The sequence below is a fragment of the Centrocercus urophasianus genome, unplaced genomic scaffold (genome assembly GCF_019232065.1).
Source record: "Centrocercus urophasianus isolate 14NV4802_14NV808 unplaced genomic scaffold, USGS_Curo_1.0 seq_14, whole genome shotgun sequence".
NCBI classification, from domain to species: domain Eukaryota; kingdom Metazoa; phylum Chordata; class Aves; order Galliformes; family Phasianidae; genus Centrocercus; species Centrocercus urophasianus.
The window spans coordinates 2937749-2953854 of NW_024884586.1; the positions used below are offsets into that span (position 1 = coordinate 2937749).

At 42.7% G+C, this 16106-nt stretch overlaps 1 protein-coding gene across 1 annotated transcript in view; it reads left to right on the plus strand.

Moving 5' to 3' along the window:
* Positions 1 to 11193: 11193 nt before the first annotated feature.
* The window catches only part of TMEM9B (TMEM9 domain family member B), a 7495-nt gene continuing 2582 nt past the window's right edge, over positions 11194 to 16106 (plus strand). Inside the window, exons 1-4 of the mRNA XM_042814796.1 lie at positions 11194 to 11284; positions 11432 to 11523; positions 14659 to 14767; positions 15699 to 15833. Of these exons, the coding sequence (XP_042670730.1) occupies positions 11207 to 11284; positions 11432 to 11523; positions 14659 to 14767; positions 15699 to 15833 (414 nt within the window). The 5' untranslated portion in view covers positions 11194 to 11206. The remainder of the gene's footprint in view (positions 11285 to 11431; positions 11524 to 14658; positions 14768 to 15698; positions 15834 to 16106) is intronic.

Sequence of the window (16106 nt, forward strand, 5' to 3'; positions counted from 1 at the left end):
TGTTCTCAAAGTGGGAGGGAAGGCAGTCAAGAACTGAAAAATACCAGGGTCTCACTAATAACAGGATGTCACACCAGGAGAACCACTTGGGGGAACACCAGAGGAGCTGGCAGTGGCACCCATGGCCTGCAACTTCCACCTTGTATTCCAGGTCTTGTATTCCAGGTCTTCCCAACTGCAGAGTGCCTTCATGGCAATGCAGGCCAACACAGTGAGGAAGCAGACTGCTTAAATGGCAATATGGAGAATTATGTTCTCAAAGAGAAAAAAAAAAAAAAGCATATTTTTATACGTGTTACTATAAACCTCAGCGCTTTGTTCTTCCACAAACAGCTCAGACAGAGAGTTATCAGCACTCAGTCACTGCAAAACACACTGACTCACAGGGAGCACGTGAGAGCTCCAAGGGCAGACAGTTCTGTGTGAGTAACTGGGCCACAGCGGGCGGCTCTGGCTATTAATTAGAAAAGAAAAAATGTTCTTGGGAATGACTCATTGCTCTTCCCTACATCCAAAGGGTGTACCTGAGCAGAGTATGAGGGTCAGCATAAGCATGGTGAGCCCATCGACCTGCTTTTATTCAGTCCAGCAGAGATCTGGATGCAGGCAAAGATCAGGGTTTTGTTGGTCCCCGTGCAGGTTACAGAGGAAGGGAGAAGTCCCTAAAGTGGGCAAAGCATGGCTCAGGGCTGGTGTTGAAGGGACATTGGGTACTAGTGGTGTGAGGGGCTGGGAACACAGTTCAGCAGGACACTGTGCCCCTGTGTGTTGTCCCGGTCTGAGGGTTCAAAGAGGAAATTTGTAGATTTTGAACTCTTTCACAGTATTTCTGTACTGAAAGCATTATGATGCCTCCTGGTTCAGGCTTCAGTGACATTTCAGACTCATAGAAGGCAAAAATAAGACTTCATTCCTCCCAAAGGAGATGGCCATGTAGTTTTAAAAGCAAGTTATGTATGAGGGTTGATCAACTTGGCATTTACAGCTTAGCATTTTCCTAGATAAAAGTTTGTTCCACCAGAGATTACATTGTGTTCTGCCCACTGCTTCGTGTGGTATTACAATCATGATCCACCTTCCAGCAACCTGCTCAGTGCCTTCCAATTAATAAAGAGAGAAGATCCTGTGTAGGGGATTGCTCCAGTCAGGTCTCCAATAGACACCATGTAAACAGAACTGACTCACTCTCCAGGCTCATGAGTTAAAATTAGGGCGCTGCGGATAGAAAAGGCAGACAGGAGAGCAGAATGAAGGAGGTTTGAGCAGAAAAAGCTGTGTGCAAAATAATCCATCTGAAAACATTGTCAGTAATTAGCCCTGCCCTCTACTCCTCTGTGGGCACAATGCTGCCTGTCTGACACACCAGCTGTACTTGGGTGGATGTAGAAGCCACATCACTCAGTCTGGAAAAAGCTCCAAATTTCGATCTTTTCCTTGAAGCTGCAGAGCTGCTTTCTGCTCCTGATGTAAGGGACCTTTTGTGGGTGCTCTCAGCTGGCAGAGGACGCCCAGAAGTGCACAATGTACTGTGTTCTCTGCAGACTGCTAATGATGTTTGATTAATATTTCATTACCAGTGTGAGCAATCTTTGGGCTCTCTCTGTGTCTGTCTTACTTAGCGCTGTCTTTTCTTAGTTAAGTGGCAGCTCCTGCAGACAGTGATCTAATTGTTCCTCAGCACCTGCTTGAAGTTGGACATTGTGTAATTTGCAGCACACGTGATTTGTCCTTTGAGGCTCAGATCAAATAGAACAGCATAGCAGATTACCAGTAACTGAATTAAGTGAAAGGTAATGTGCAGGCTACTGCTGAGCCCACAGAGATGCTTGAGCCAGACAACGCTGAATAATGCAGCAGTCCAAAGTATGTGTGCTGCAGTGACCAAGTGGCACAGGGGGCTGCCTGTGAGCTTGGGAACCCTGAGCTAACAGCATACAGGCTGCTTTCTAAGCACCTAGCCACAGCAGCCACACTGAGCTTCGCCACTGCTGGTGGAGAGTGTGCTGAGGAGAGGCAATGTGCTGTCATACAAGGGCCTTCCAGTGCCCTCTGATGTGGTGCAGGAAATATCTTGTGCATAGCTGAGAGAGGTGAGGGCAGCTTTGCACTGGGTTTATGCAAGGCTTTTGGGTTACACAAGGGATGCTCTAAGGGCTGCAGCATGTGGAGGGCCTGGCTCACTGCTGCAGCTGCAAAGCCCCTTTGTCTCATTATAGCACTGTGCTGGACTTGCAGACAGGAAATCTCAGCTTGTTTCCTCCGCTGCCACCCAGATTCAATGCCCTGAACTCACCTGTATGCTCCCCATTTCCCATTCCATGAGTGTCAGCTCCTGTCTTGCTCCAATTTATAGGAGGGAGAGGAGGTTCTTTTATTATCTATATACCCGGCGTGAGATTAAGAAGCAACGGTTCAAATGTTAGTCCGACCAGTTTATTACAAATCTTAATCAGGGAAATGGGGAAGGGGAGGACAGACACTATTATGAATTAGGGTACTGGGGAAGGGAAGGAGGGCGGTAGAAAAGATAGGAAAGAAGAGGCAAGGAGTCTTTATAGGCAGCAAGAGGGACATAGTCACCACCATGGATCCAGCGAGGTTCATAGTTCAGTCTTTGATCTTCAGTAGCGGTGGGTCGTCAGGCAGAGTTGTTCTATTGACGACGATGACAACGAAGCACAACAACCATGGCGATGATGGCCCTTTTTCAATGGTTTCAAAGTGGTTGAGTCAGCTGTCTTTGCAGTGACAGCTCAAACCCAAGGTGGTTGAGTCAGCTCTCCTTTGAGTGGCAGCTTCTGGCTCTGGGATCTCAGCAGGAAACTCCTTTGTTCTTATCTTCCTGGCCTTGCCAGCAGATAAGAGGGAGCAGGGAGGCACCAACTTGTATCTTGCCTTCGCAGGATACAATGGCATTGTCCCCCAGTCTTCCATAGCAAACAAGAGTTATTTGGTAACAGGCTACATCTTTTGCCAGTAAACAGTCCTGAGCACTATCTTCCGAAGGCAAACAGCTCCAAAGACATAAAATTGTCCACACAGCGATGTTGATTGCCACGCAACATCCATCACTTGCCTCCTCAACAAAATACCTAAGGAAGCAAGCTTTGAGCCAAAAAAACAAAGAAGGGTTCTCACAGCTCCCCAGGCTACAGCCTGCAGAGCCTGTGGCCTGACTCATCTGTGTTTGGCTCTTTGGGCTTCTGCTGTGCTCACCATGGCCTCATTGCTAGGGACAGTCAGGAGGTGTGCAACTTTTGGGATGATGCTCACACCTAATAAAACCAGACTTTCCTCTCTGCTATAATCAATCCAGCAAGTCACTGCCTTCCAGTATATGAAATCAGGAGTTCCCTGAAGTTCTGCTATATCTTAATTCACTTCAGCACAGATGAAGAAATAGGCACACTGTACCCAGCACCAACGAAAACAAATGCAGACCCTGGAGCAAAACCAGAAGTCATTCCCAGTTACCTTACTGAATAACAGTGCACAGCGTAAAGCAGCAAACTAAGTCCAGTTGTGCTCTCTGTGTTTGGGTGGTAGGGAGCTTCAGGGAGCTTCACTCTGACAATCAGAACACCACTATTTCAAAAGAATTTTTTTTCCTCGTAAAACACTTTTTGTTAATTGGAAGGAGAGGCACTAACTGGACTTGGAAGTCGTTCTCTGGCATGGCTGTCAGATGTAATGAAGCAGCCAGGGAAGCCGGTAGGGAGCTGCTTTGCAGAGTGTTGTCATGGGAACGATGCAACTAGGGCACCTCGTCTTCTACCGAGCTCTGGCAGTGTGGTGGCAAAAAATCAATGCTGTTCATCAGCACGAGGAGGGGCAGCCATCAGGTTTTCCATGGCTGAGATCTGATCTGAATGAAATCCAAAAGGCACAGTCTCTATTTGTGTAAAAACGGTGTCACTCCTTTTGAGCTGAATGAAGGCAGAATTTACATCAGCTGAGTGAGCACCTAGACATGGACCTCAGAGGCTGATATTAAAAATATTTGGTGGAAGCACATCCTCATCTAAGAACCCTCTGAAACAAGGTAAAGGAGCAGTTACTGGAGTCCTTGCTTACTTGGATGATTTCACTTGATTTTCACTGTTTCTGCACATTTCAACAGCCTGTTAATTTGGCATCCATAATGATTAGCAGCAGAAGGCAGAGTGTAGACCAATGTTTACATCACCCCACTGTGCAAGTTAAGAATACAAAATGCTGCCATAGTGCCAGTATTTGTGGTCTTCTGAAGGATCTGAACCCCTTTGCATAATTCTCCTTTGAATGTAACTCCTGTGAATGTAATGTAATGTAGCTCCTGTGAAGAACCACATAAGTGGAGTTATTAGAAACTTCTTTATGGCCATAGAAGATACCTTATGTGATGTTGTAGTTGCTGGGGATAGACAATGGTTAAGAACAGTTACCTGGGTGAGAAAGAATGCAGAGATTCCTCCTCTTACAGTTACATATATTGATATATGTATAAATAAACAAATAATATCATTAATGCTGCACCACAGAGACCACTGAAATAGAATTAAATGTAAAAGGCATGACCAGATCTGAGAAAGGCTGAAAATCCTAGCTGAAAAAGGGGTAAAAAAGCCAAATGCAATTCATTGCCTCTGAGCTTTCAATTTACTTGCTCAGGTCTGCTGACAAAATAAAGATCTCCTAATTAAAGCAGGCATCTGTAGAGTAACTGCATTTCTGCTGCTGGCCTGGTCCAGCAAGATGCTGAGTGTATGCTCCTCATTTCCTATTGACACCAAAGTGTGAATGAGGGGCCACATCCATGCTTGATGTGTGCACTGGAAAAGTGACCAAAATAGCAGGCAAAGGAAGAAAATGGAGCCAAGATGTGAAAGGGCTCCCTGGTTATGTGTTGAGGTTATTGATTAAAGCCCCTCTACTTAGCAACAAGTTTGAAAAAAGCTATGACAGTTTACTACAAAGTCTGTAACTGTGTTGCTTCTTTAGCTTTACTTTATCTCTAAGATATTTCTCACTGGCTGTGGTGTTTCTATGCACACTGTGCAGAAACATTGGATTAAATAAACAAATGCAGTAGCTGGTCTTCATGCTGCAAGGGCTGCGAAGTCAGGGTTGTAGATTTAAAGACTGTGGTTAATCAGCTGAAGCCCCTTCTCATCCACAAGTCGCTACTCCTTGTCTTTGCAGTATCTCCTTTGGTGAAGGAAGGCCCACACACCAGTAACTGCATTGATAAGAACATGACATGTGTCACTAATTGAAATTATACACATAATACTGCCTTCTCCCCATGTGAACAATATGGGGAGTCAGCTGCTGCTAATAAAATGTTTTTGTGTGCCCGAAGACAGGCTGACCTTGTTTCAATAGAGAAGGACCTTGAACTCTTACAGCCCACAGAAAAGTCAAGTGGATTCACTGAAACAGAAAGATAAAGTAAATGCAGAGCTCTTTCAGCACTTCCGTCCATTTGCTTCGTATCATAAATATCAATTCAAATATAGAAATGTAGAGTTAAACACAATTTGCCCAGCCTGTCCTTTCTATATGCATATATTTATGTCATGAAAGGTTTTACATAACTTCTACCAGCAGATTGCAAAATAATGCCTCCATTATGAAAGGAAGCCACCAGCCATTACGTTGCATTACTGTAATGTAATGGGTCTGTGAGATGAGATGTATTTAGAAAGCTTGCTTTTACCGCAAACCTTCTGCCCCATTCACCCACCAGCATCGATCTCCCTTTCCATTCTGCAGAGACCAATGACCATTAGAGCAGAATATCAGCTAACCTGAGCAGAGCCACTTAGGCTTTGGCCCTAGACAGAACCTCATGAGAGAAATTTGCACTGAGCAATTTAAGAGACCCAGCACTGGTGACAGAATATATTCGAATAGATGCTGATTACCAACATGCTAGCAGGTGAATCTCTCATTAGCCTAGAGCAATTGACATGGTAATTAATTTCTTCCCACACTTCACTGCTGAGTAAAGGCTGCTGTAATAAAAAGTACTGCCATCGTTTCAATTTTTTAGCTGAATATAAGAAATAAACAGAAGAGAATCCATATTTATTTCATTTTTCTTTGTGTACAAATGTCGCATTGCTCTCCCGTTGGCAGTGATTGCAACAGTGCTGACTCAATTACTCATTTACATAATCCCTTCAGATTACTCTTTTATATAACCATCGATAATGAAAAGATTTTCTCAGCTGAGAAGAGCAAGCGGGACAGCTCTGAGTGTGCATAGGATAAACTGACATGAGAAGATGGTCATTTGCATTAGTAAGAAATAATCATACCGTAAATGATTAAAATTATCATCAACATTGCCTGCCCTACCTGACCTGAGGGATATCCAGGGACACAAAGAGCCCGTTTATCTGCAGAGCGCAAAGCAAACGCTGCACCAATTGCTTGACACAGCTGAGTCCAGTGTTGTTACCACTTGCTGCATGAAGTTATTCTACAGACAAAAGGTTTTAAAATACTCTTATTTGAATGTGAATGAACGTAGCGCAATAAAGAGGACTAAAGACATGGCTTAGTGCATTGTTTGCCATGGGAATGGGGCAGTTCTGGAAAGGATGCTGCAATGGAAAAGGAAGAGCAGACAAATACTCTGCACATACAGTTCCTGGAAACACAAAGCTCTGCATAAAACGTATCTATAAGATGACTGAGCAGAAGGACATGCCCCTGGGGCAATCCTCTGAAGCAGAGCCTTGGAACTATCAAAAGGAGTGCCTTTAGCTGTTAGGGGGACTAGCTGTGTGAGTCCTGATGATGAAGACAAATATGACAGAAGCTACAAAATTACAACAAAAAACACTTCTAGTCCAATGTGTTGTACAAATGGAAAAGTGTAATATTTGGTTTAGAGAGGCCAGCTCATTGTCATGAGTCTCAAAGGAGTTCTTATTACTAAAGCACATTCTACGTTACAAACATGTGAAAGCTCAGATGCATTAATTTGAAGAGGTTTATCTCCTGAGGACTCAGTAAGAAGTACAGGAGGCAGACTGCAGTTCACCAAGGCTCAGAGCCCGCAGATAATCAGAGCTCTCTTGAAGACAGAAACCCATCTTCATTTCTTCTGGAAAATTGCAAAGCTGGAGGAACAGCTGCAAAAATGTCTTTTACAGACTAACCTTTTTTTTTTTTCCCCTGAAAACCACTCTCTTTACATTTTAATTTTGATTTTACAGTGATTTCACAGTATTGCTTTTGATATTGGCCTGCTGAAAAATAAATAAATAACCCCCTGAAAAAAAAAATCCAATTGTTCAAAGAAAAGCCTTTTTCTTAAGGATTACTCAATCAGTCTATCTCATGAGATCACTGCTTACTATTTTCTGGGGAGTAAAAAAGACTCTTCTAGAAGAAAAGGTGTTTACCCCCTCCACACCAAGAACCTGTGGACCACAAGCTCCTCTTTCTTTTTGTTTTGGTATCCCTAGCTTTGAGGAAGCTCCCAGACAGGGTATGAAGGTCCCAAAAGCTGCTTCAACCATCTAAAATTGGGTCGTTATTAACTGTATATGAGAAATATTTCAGTGTATTAAAAAAAATTAGTCTATCAGATACACTGAGGTGTTCCATATACAGTGAAGCTGCACATTATTTACATCAGCTTAAAACCAGATCTATGTTTTTCTAAAGATTCAGCATGTTTTTCAACTCAGCAGTCGATTTGCCAATCACAGACTACGAGTGTGGGTGGCTACGAAAACACTGAGCCACCTTCATGCTTCAAAACACTTTCACTGCGGATACAGACTTTCAAAAGATGAATTGTTTAGCTAAGGCTGAAATCTGATGTATACTCACTACATGACATCAGGGGCAATTTTCCCTGAATTTTAAATAAAGGTGTTTTGTGTCTCCATAGTAACACAAGCTCATTTATTAAGATGTCTGAGGCACCGTTAGCGTTACACAATTCACTGTATTAAAACAAGGTATAATAGTACAATTGAGAAGTAAGCTATATGTAAAGGATTCTTTTAATTCCTATGAAATTACAGCCACTTAATGGAGCCTCAGGAAAGACAGAGGGAACAGTGCAACTTTTGACAATGTACCATGTTGCAATTTATATTGTTATGCAAATTCCAAATGGATGTAAGAAAGAGAAAAGAAACAGGCAAGGGAATGGGGACATGAAAATTAACTACATACAGTCTAATATTCCTCTGTGAAATGTGCCAAAGAATCTGAAACAACTGTGAGAACTTTTCATGGCTTGGCACCGGCAAGAGGAGAGCTGGATCCAGTCCTAGCAGTATCAGGTGTTTTTTTTTGAGTTTTCCTACCCAAGTAGGGAAAACTTCAAAATTGCTTATTCTCTAGGTCTCGAGAGACTGCATCTGAAAACGTTCCTTCTGAAGAGCATTTATTGCCCTTCTGATCGAAAGTAAACACTCTTCTTGGATGGAAATAATTCACAAGCATATGGAAAATAGGGAACACTGCAGTGTTTCAGTGAGATTTTCCCAGAGGCATATCTGCCTGCCTATAAAACGTTAAAATCTGTATAAGTTGCCCTTTTGTATGTTTAGTTATGGGTAAACTTGATTATCTGTAACCTGCAAGTCTCATTTAAAATGCCACTTATTATTGCTTTTAATATGCTTCAGTACTTTTGTGTTTTTGACCAATCTATAATGTGCTTTACAGGGATGAGTAACATGAATTCTAAGTTTAGCTTTAACAGAACCAGTTGAGAAAGTTCTGCAATTTGTCACAGCCTGTTTACATGAAGAAAATACACTTGGTGCCACAGACTGGCATGCGTGAATACAACAAACTTTATATGTTTTGAGAGAGAAAAGAGCTAGGATAATGAGTATGTGTTATGTTATACGTGGTCCATATGTTCTCTGTCACCAAGTGATCTGTGTTCCTTCACCATTCACTTCATAAACTACAGGGAAATTTCTGAAAAAAAGCCCTGCTGTAGGCATTATGGAAAATGTGACTGTGTCTTCACCTATGCAAAATGGTTTCTTTACTTACTCTGGAAAGCATCCAGCATGTTTGTTGGAGGGGATTATCCCAACTTGTTGCTGGCACACTACGATGTTGTCAAACTCTACATGGAGCTGACAATGGACCTGTTAAGAATACATAAACTGTATTTAGATATTGGCTTATAGTCATGATTTGCTCCTTATCCTGAGGGACAGTATGGCCCAGGAGGTTGCAATCCACATAGCTCAGGTTTGGTTTGCTGTCAGCAACGGAGGCAAATCGTTGGTATGCTCCAAAAGCCTGGGTAATCCTGGGTGGAGCTGGGCTTGGTAGGTCAAAAGGATGCACTACAGGCAACCCTAAGGGTTGTGTGCTGTGTTTTTCCTGGCTCCTCACTGTGGAGAAGGAGGTCACCTGCCCCTCACCCCCCACTCACTTCTCCCTCAGCCTACTACACACCCCTGAAACTCACCTCCACCATCTTAAGTAACAAGAGGCAAAACACAGCAACCATACTATCACCACCATCTTATGTACCAGGGGGCACCAAGTCCTGCAACCTCTGCCATCTTAACTAAATGCATAACACACCAAGCCTTGCCACTTCTGCCATCTCAAGCAGAGGGCACCAACTCCTGCAAAGTCCACTACTTAAGTAGCAAGGAGCACCAATCCTAGCCATCTTAAGTAAAAAGATGCCACTTCCACCATCTTGAGCAACTACGAGACAACAAAGCAAACCCTGCCACTTCTGTTTTCTTATGTAACATAGGAGGCAAACATGGCCATTCCTTCTACCTCTGCCATCTTAGTGTTGGGAATATCCAAATAATTTATCAGGATGGTATCTCTGATAAAGCAGATTTTATTCACAATTGCAATGGCAGGCCTCCTGCAAGCAGGAGAGCACGTGTTACATCTTTTATGCCCTATCACTTGATGCTTATCTATTTCTCCCCTGGTTCCTCATTGGCTGAGTACTTCAGGTTCACAATCTTCCCGATGCTCAACTAAACATACGGATGCTGGCTAAACATGAACTGTTGCTAGCTAAGCATGTATCACTAACTTGTTAACTTCTCACACTTGCTCATTCAATACTTGGTCATTCTTTTGAACATCTGCTTGTCCTTGCATAGAGATAAGCTTGGAAGGAGGACAGGGGGGGAGTATCTTGATGCCTGCCTGTTGCATCCCAACCTACCCACAGAGCAAGGCAATCCAGCCTTGTATAGAGGCCCTGGATTCTTTGATGTTTGTTAAGTCTGCTTTTCTTTTGCTGAGGGTCGCTTATCCAAGCAGAATAGCCCTACAATATAGGTTACGAAATACAAATACATGGTGCTTTACTTCTTCAGATCAATTCCCCCTTTTTTATATCTAATGCAGAAACAACACTGCATTCCTACATTAGACAGCTGGGCGTGTGTACCCCTGTGACTTCCGCCATCTTAGAGGCAAAAAACCAACAACCCCAGCCATCTTCACCACCTTAAGTCACAAGGGGCATGATATGGGAACCCCTGCTAGAACCAGCATAGGAGTACGGAGGGGAAAAGCATGGAAAGCTCCAGCACAGCTGCCAGAAGAGCTGTTCTGTTATCACTCCCCATGACAGCACTGCCCTCCAGGTGCCTGATACTTTGCCAGACACGTCTGCCCATGGCACAGGCATGGGGGGCAGGCATGGGGTAGACCAGGCTGGCTCACTTGCCCTGGGACACCATGTTGTTGTTGTTGTTTTTTAATAAAGACAAACTAAACCCCAAGTACTGTTGTGTATCCATCTGTGTTATCGTGTGATGATGAAGTTCTGTGGTGCTTGTGAAAGCAGGGGCCGTGGGCAGACCTTGAGCACCCGCAGACACAGACGCCGTTGCATTTACACTCCCATGGGACAGACGAGCACTGGGGGAGTGTTTATTCACGGTTTCAAACGAGATCCAGCTTCTCTTTCATACTTCTTTATTATCATTATTATTATTTTATTTACTAACTCGTTAAACCTTGTATGCTTCTTAACACTGGCTGTACTTCCTCTTAACAAAAAGGCCGTTTATTTAACGCGACACCAATCCCTCTCCGCCCGGAACCAAGCGGCACTGCCGCAGCTTCCCGGAGGCCGCAATAATGGGCGGAAACGCCGGACACGGACGGGCGGAAGGCGGAAGTGATGGCGGCGGCGCGGCGGCGCGATTAGGCGGTGCGCAGCGGCGAGGAGCCCCGGGCCGACATGGCGGCCGGCCTCGGGGGCTGGCTGTGCCTCTGCGGGCTGCTGGCCGTGCTGGCGGGGCTGGGCGCTCAGGCTAAGGTGAGGAGCGGGTGTGGAGAGTTCTGTTTACTTATTCCGCTCATTGCGTTGAACTCCTGAAATAAATCTGAGAGGTGGTTTGCTGTCGGCTCTTCGTGTGGGTCGTACGCTCGGCGGTACGGGCTCAGCGTGTTGTTTGCTTTGCAGAATTCCGAGGACGTCCGATGTAAATGCATCTGCCCTCCTTACAAAGACCACTCGGGTCGTATCTACAATAAAAACGTTTCGCAGAAGGACTGGTGAGTTTATTATGGGGAAGTACAAAGAGCGGGGTTGTCTGTAAGTGTTCTGTAACGATGACAAAAGCATCTCTTGCACAACGTACTGGGCATTTCAGAATTCAGCTGTCGGAAGAGATGAGGCTCGAAACCCCTAACGTGTCTCCATCTTCTATTTTGGATTGCTTGTTCGCATGTTCTTCTGTTGCATAAGACTTAGAAGTAGTAGAAGGAAAAGGGGAGTTGTAATTTGAATTCAGGGACCAGAAATGGTATTGTGGTGAAGCAGCGTTGTCTGTTGAACAGGACAGGGATCATTCTCTCCTCCTTCTCTGCTCTTGAAACCAGTCCTGATGTTTAGAGGTTGTTTCGGAGATCTGTTCCTCAAAAATCACAGTCAGAGAACGCAGTACATTCTCTCTCCTATATATGTAAAAATCTTCTGTGTGTCAGCAGTGTGCTGTGTTTTGGGCTAGCCATGGCATCTGTCAGGTTTCAGCTGAGTCGAGGACCTGTCTGCATGAGCGGGGATGAGCAGCTGGGGAAGAAAGGGGAGATAGCAGTGATTTAAAACAGCATACTTTAGAGTTGCTCTGATATCCAAAGTGCTCAGGAATTCTTGGATCAACCTATAAAAATATGAAATACAATTTGATACATTGACTCTTATATATCAAGAATTATTAGTAGACTTTTTAAGTCTGTTGAATAGCAGCCTGCTAGCTACTTGATTGTGAACATTCCATGCCCCTTAGCAGACCCACCAAAATAATTACAGGATTGAAGTTAGTGATACAGATATGTATTAAGAGCTATGCCTTGACTTACTGACTTATTTGCAGAAGAACAGTGAGAAACAACAGTGTAAATTTCAACCTGTGTTAATGAACGTAAAACGTACTGTCTAATCTAAATTACTGTTTTGTCCCATGTGGTTAACTTAATGTTATTAGGCCTGCTATGACAAATTAGTCATAGTGCAGCAGTGAGACATACTGAGAGAGCTCCAGCTGCAGCTGGGATCTCAGAGCAACACTGTTAATAGCTGTGTTGCCCCTGCGAATGAAGTGGATTTTTTTCAGTGGATATTGCTTAGCATTTGCCTTACTGTCAGAAAAGACCTCGCTTTAAATCATATTGACAGTGATTGAAGGAAAAGTTAACTTTGTGGACTTTGCTCTTTTCGTGGTGACACATAAATGGTGCTTACAGAATCTCAAAAACCCGTTTTCCAATCTTAAATTTCATTGTGTTGAGATTGTTTCATGTCTTCTTGTTCCAGTTGCCTTCTTGCTACTTCATAAAGGCTTCATTGCTAGGTCATGTGCAACAAAGTAGACAATTCTAGTGTCACACCTGGGCTTCTGCATCTGTGTGGGTGGCTTGTTACTGTATAGAACAAAGTGTCATGCTCTTTCCTTCAGGCATTTAGATCTTGTCTGAGGCAAGAGCCAGAACAATTTTTAGTGTCTTTATGACTTACATTCAGTATGGCCACTTACTGCCCCCTTATCTGGACATAAAATGAAAATTTAATCTTTAATCTTGTAGCCTGCATTATGATACCCTTATTTAGGTGTGTCACTTCTTTCACAGGATTGGTCCCTTTTTTTTCATCCTCACAGATTGTCAAACAATACCTTTAGTTAACATCAGTATGAGCTGACAGTGCTCCAGCACCAATAAAAGTGTTCTCCATTTGAGAGTTTGGAGCTACTGCCGGCAATTCAGTCCTGACAAACAACACACAATGTTTGGATAGGCAAACATTGTGCTGTATAAGCCTAAGCACCTACATGGCATTCAGTTAAATAACCCACTGTGGAAGAAATGCATTGGTATTTCATGTCCAGAGGCTGACTGCTTTAATAGTCACAGACGTGGTGGGAAGGAAGATGCCCTGTCTGCCTTGAAGGATAAACTGAAAGCTGAGCAGAAACTGTACTTTTGACTTCCTAGATTCCTTAGGAAGGGAAGTTTCCTTGGTGAGTGCAAGGGAGAAAGGTGCTAATATGGGGGAAGTTGAGTGGCAGCACCCTTTAGGAAAGGGTTAACCTTTTCCACGTATATCCTCTTAAATTGCCATGGAATCACAGTCCAAGGAAACATATAATCAAAACTGTAAGATTCTGAGAGCTTTTACCCTCTGTAGCAGCGTGAAACTGAACTAGAGAAAAAACTTGTTGATATTATTTGATATGTTTACAGTAACAGATGTCCTGCTGTAGCCAAGCAACATGCTGGCTTTCTTCTCTACTTGAGCAGCATATTGACATAATCTTTACAGAAATTTCCTAGATAATTACTTCTATGTATTTCTGATTTTGCATATTAAGCGTAGTACTCTTTTGCAGAGGAGTTTGTAATTCTCATGTCAAATAAATGGAAAAAATGATCCCTCCATGCCTCTCCAGAGATTGTGATGTGACACTCAACAGTTCTAGTTATAAAGGAGTAATACCAACAAAACAGAAGAGAGAAAAACTGATGCCTGGCCACGTGGCTTGGCAACATTTTCAGCTAGCCCAATACAGAGTTGAATTGTTAGCTGCTGCTGTCACGTCAGAGACTTTGTTTTGTTACCTGCTTCTGCCTCCATTAATGCTGAGTTGACAGGGATCAAAGTGAAATTTGTTCTATAAGTGCTCTGCAAGGAGCTTGGGATGTTAACTGAATAACCAAACTGAGTCAGCAAAAAACTCAAATTATTTAAGTTATTGGTGGAAGTAGTGGTGTAAGTTGTTATATCATGGCAGCTGGATTTTAGTACTGTGGTGTAGAGTGTTCATAGCATTGTCAACTACATTTGTTGGTATGGGAACCATCTAAGAGTTTGTGATCTTTCAAGTTGAAGTATGTTTTCCTTTCTTGTTCCAGTGCTTTGAAGTGAATGCTGTTTATTCATAATCTTGTTGCTTTAATAAACGACTCATCCAATGTCTGCTTTTTTTCCTTATGCCTATAAACATGTGATGGTAAGAAAAAACGAGCTATTGTTCACAAACACCAAAGAGAGGTTAATCTTCCTTCAGATACAGGAAAAAAACAGAATAAAGCTCTTTAAGTATTAGGAGGAAAAGATATGTAATAGCTAGAATTGAGTTATAGATGTCTAAAACCAGCTGCACCGTTTGAACTGGTCCTGTCTTTCTTCAGTGATTGTCTTCATGTGGTTGAGCCCATGCCTGTCCCTGGACCTGATGTAGAAGCATATTGTTTACGTTGTGAGTGCAAATATGAAGAGAGAAGCTCCGTCACAATTAAGGTAAACCATGGAATTCTGTTGTTATATATTAAATTCCTCAACTGAATAGTAAATGTAACTTTTTAGAGAAATGCTCTTTTTAAAGGGAGAGCTCTTCTAAAGCAGTCTTAAGATTATTATTTTTTTTGTTAGTTGTTCATAACTTTTCTTGAATAGTAATAGTAGAATCATGTTATAACTGAAGGGGTGAGCTTAAGAAGTTTAAGTTCTCCTGTTTTGAGATTAAGCTTTATACTTGGCTGGGATTTTGAGTGTGCTATGGTATTTTGTCAAGCTTTGGACTTCATATTTTTCTCAGTGTTCTCTCATTATTCACTCTTGCTCTCTTGATGTAAATTTACTTTCTATCTTGGCAAGCTAAGAAGAGCAAAACTGATCCTGTTTGCTTTATGTGATGATTCTTCATACTTATCCTGTAACCACCACTGAGCCCCTGGAGTGAATAGATTATATAGTGCGTGTTTTCTTCTATTATATTGATTCCTTTTTTAGGAGGCTTTTCAGGATTTTGCGTTTTTCCCCTTCTCCTGTTTCATTGTGAGCTCTGTGACTGAATGTGGATCTATGCTAGAGAATGGAGACCATGCAGGAACCCCAAAATTTGTGACCAGTTTAATTGCTGTGGATTAGTAGTCTTGATTAAGGTGAGAGAACACCAGGTTGTTTCAAGAAAGATAGCATAGGACTTCAGCAAGGCCTCACTAAGAGAGACTTTGTTTCAAGCTAATTTATCTGTCTGCCCTTAAACCTTGTAATACCAATTTAATAGATAATGGCTTTTTGCTGTTCATGAGTTTTAAGTCATAGTGACACTACTGTGTCAGGCTCATCAAAAACTTTGACTGTACAGTTCTTTTGTTCATCACTGCCTGGTGAGAGGTGGCTGAGGTAATGTCATAACTCTGGGATAAATAATGTTTGTGTTGTGCAGGTTACAATCATCATATACCTGTCTATTTTGGGGCTACTTCTTCTGTACATGGTGTACCTTACACTAGTGGAACCCATTCTGAAGAGACGTCTCTTTGGACATTCACAGCTCATACAGAGTGATGAAGACATTGGGGTGAGTTCATCCAACCACTTGTATGCGTGGGTTAATTCTTAACTGATTATTTGGGAAGATTTTTTTGCAAGGCAATTTAAATTCTTTTCCTGAAGGGAGAGGATGATCTTCGCTGTAGTCAGAAAACCACGTGGTGATTCTGTGAACCCATGCTTTCATTTTTCACTTATCTAGAAAGTATTAAGATGAGGATTGCTTCTGTTAGTTGCCTGCAGTGTGCTTGCTTTTTCCTCCGCCTTTCCTCCGCCTTTCCTCCGCCTTTCCTCCGCCTTT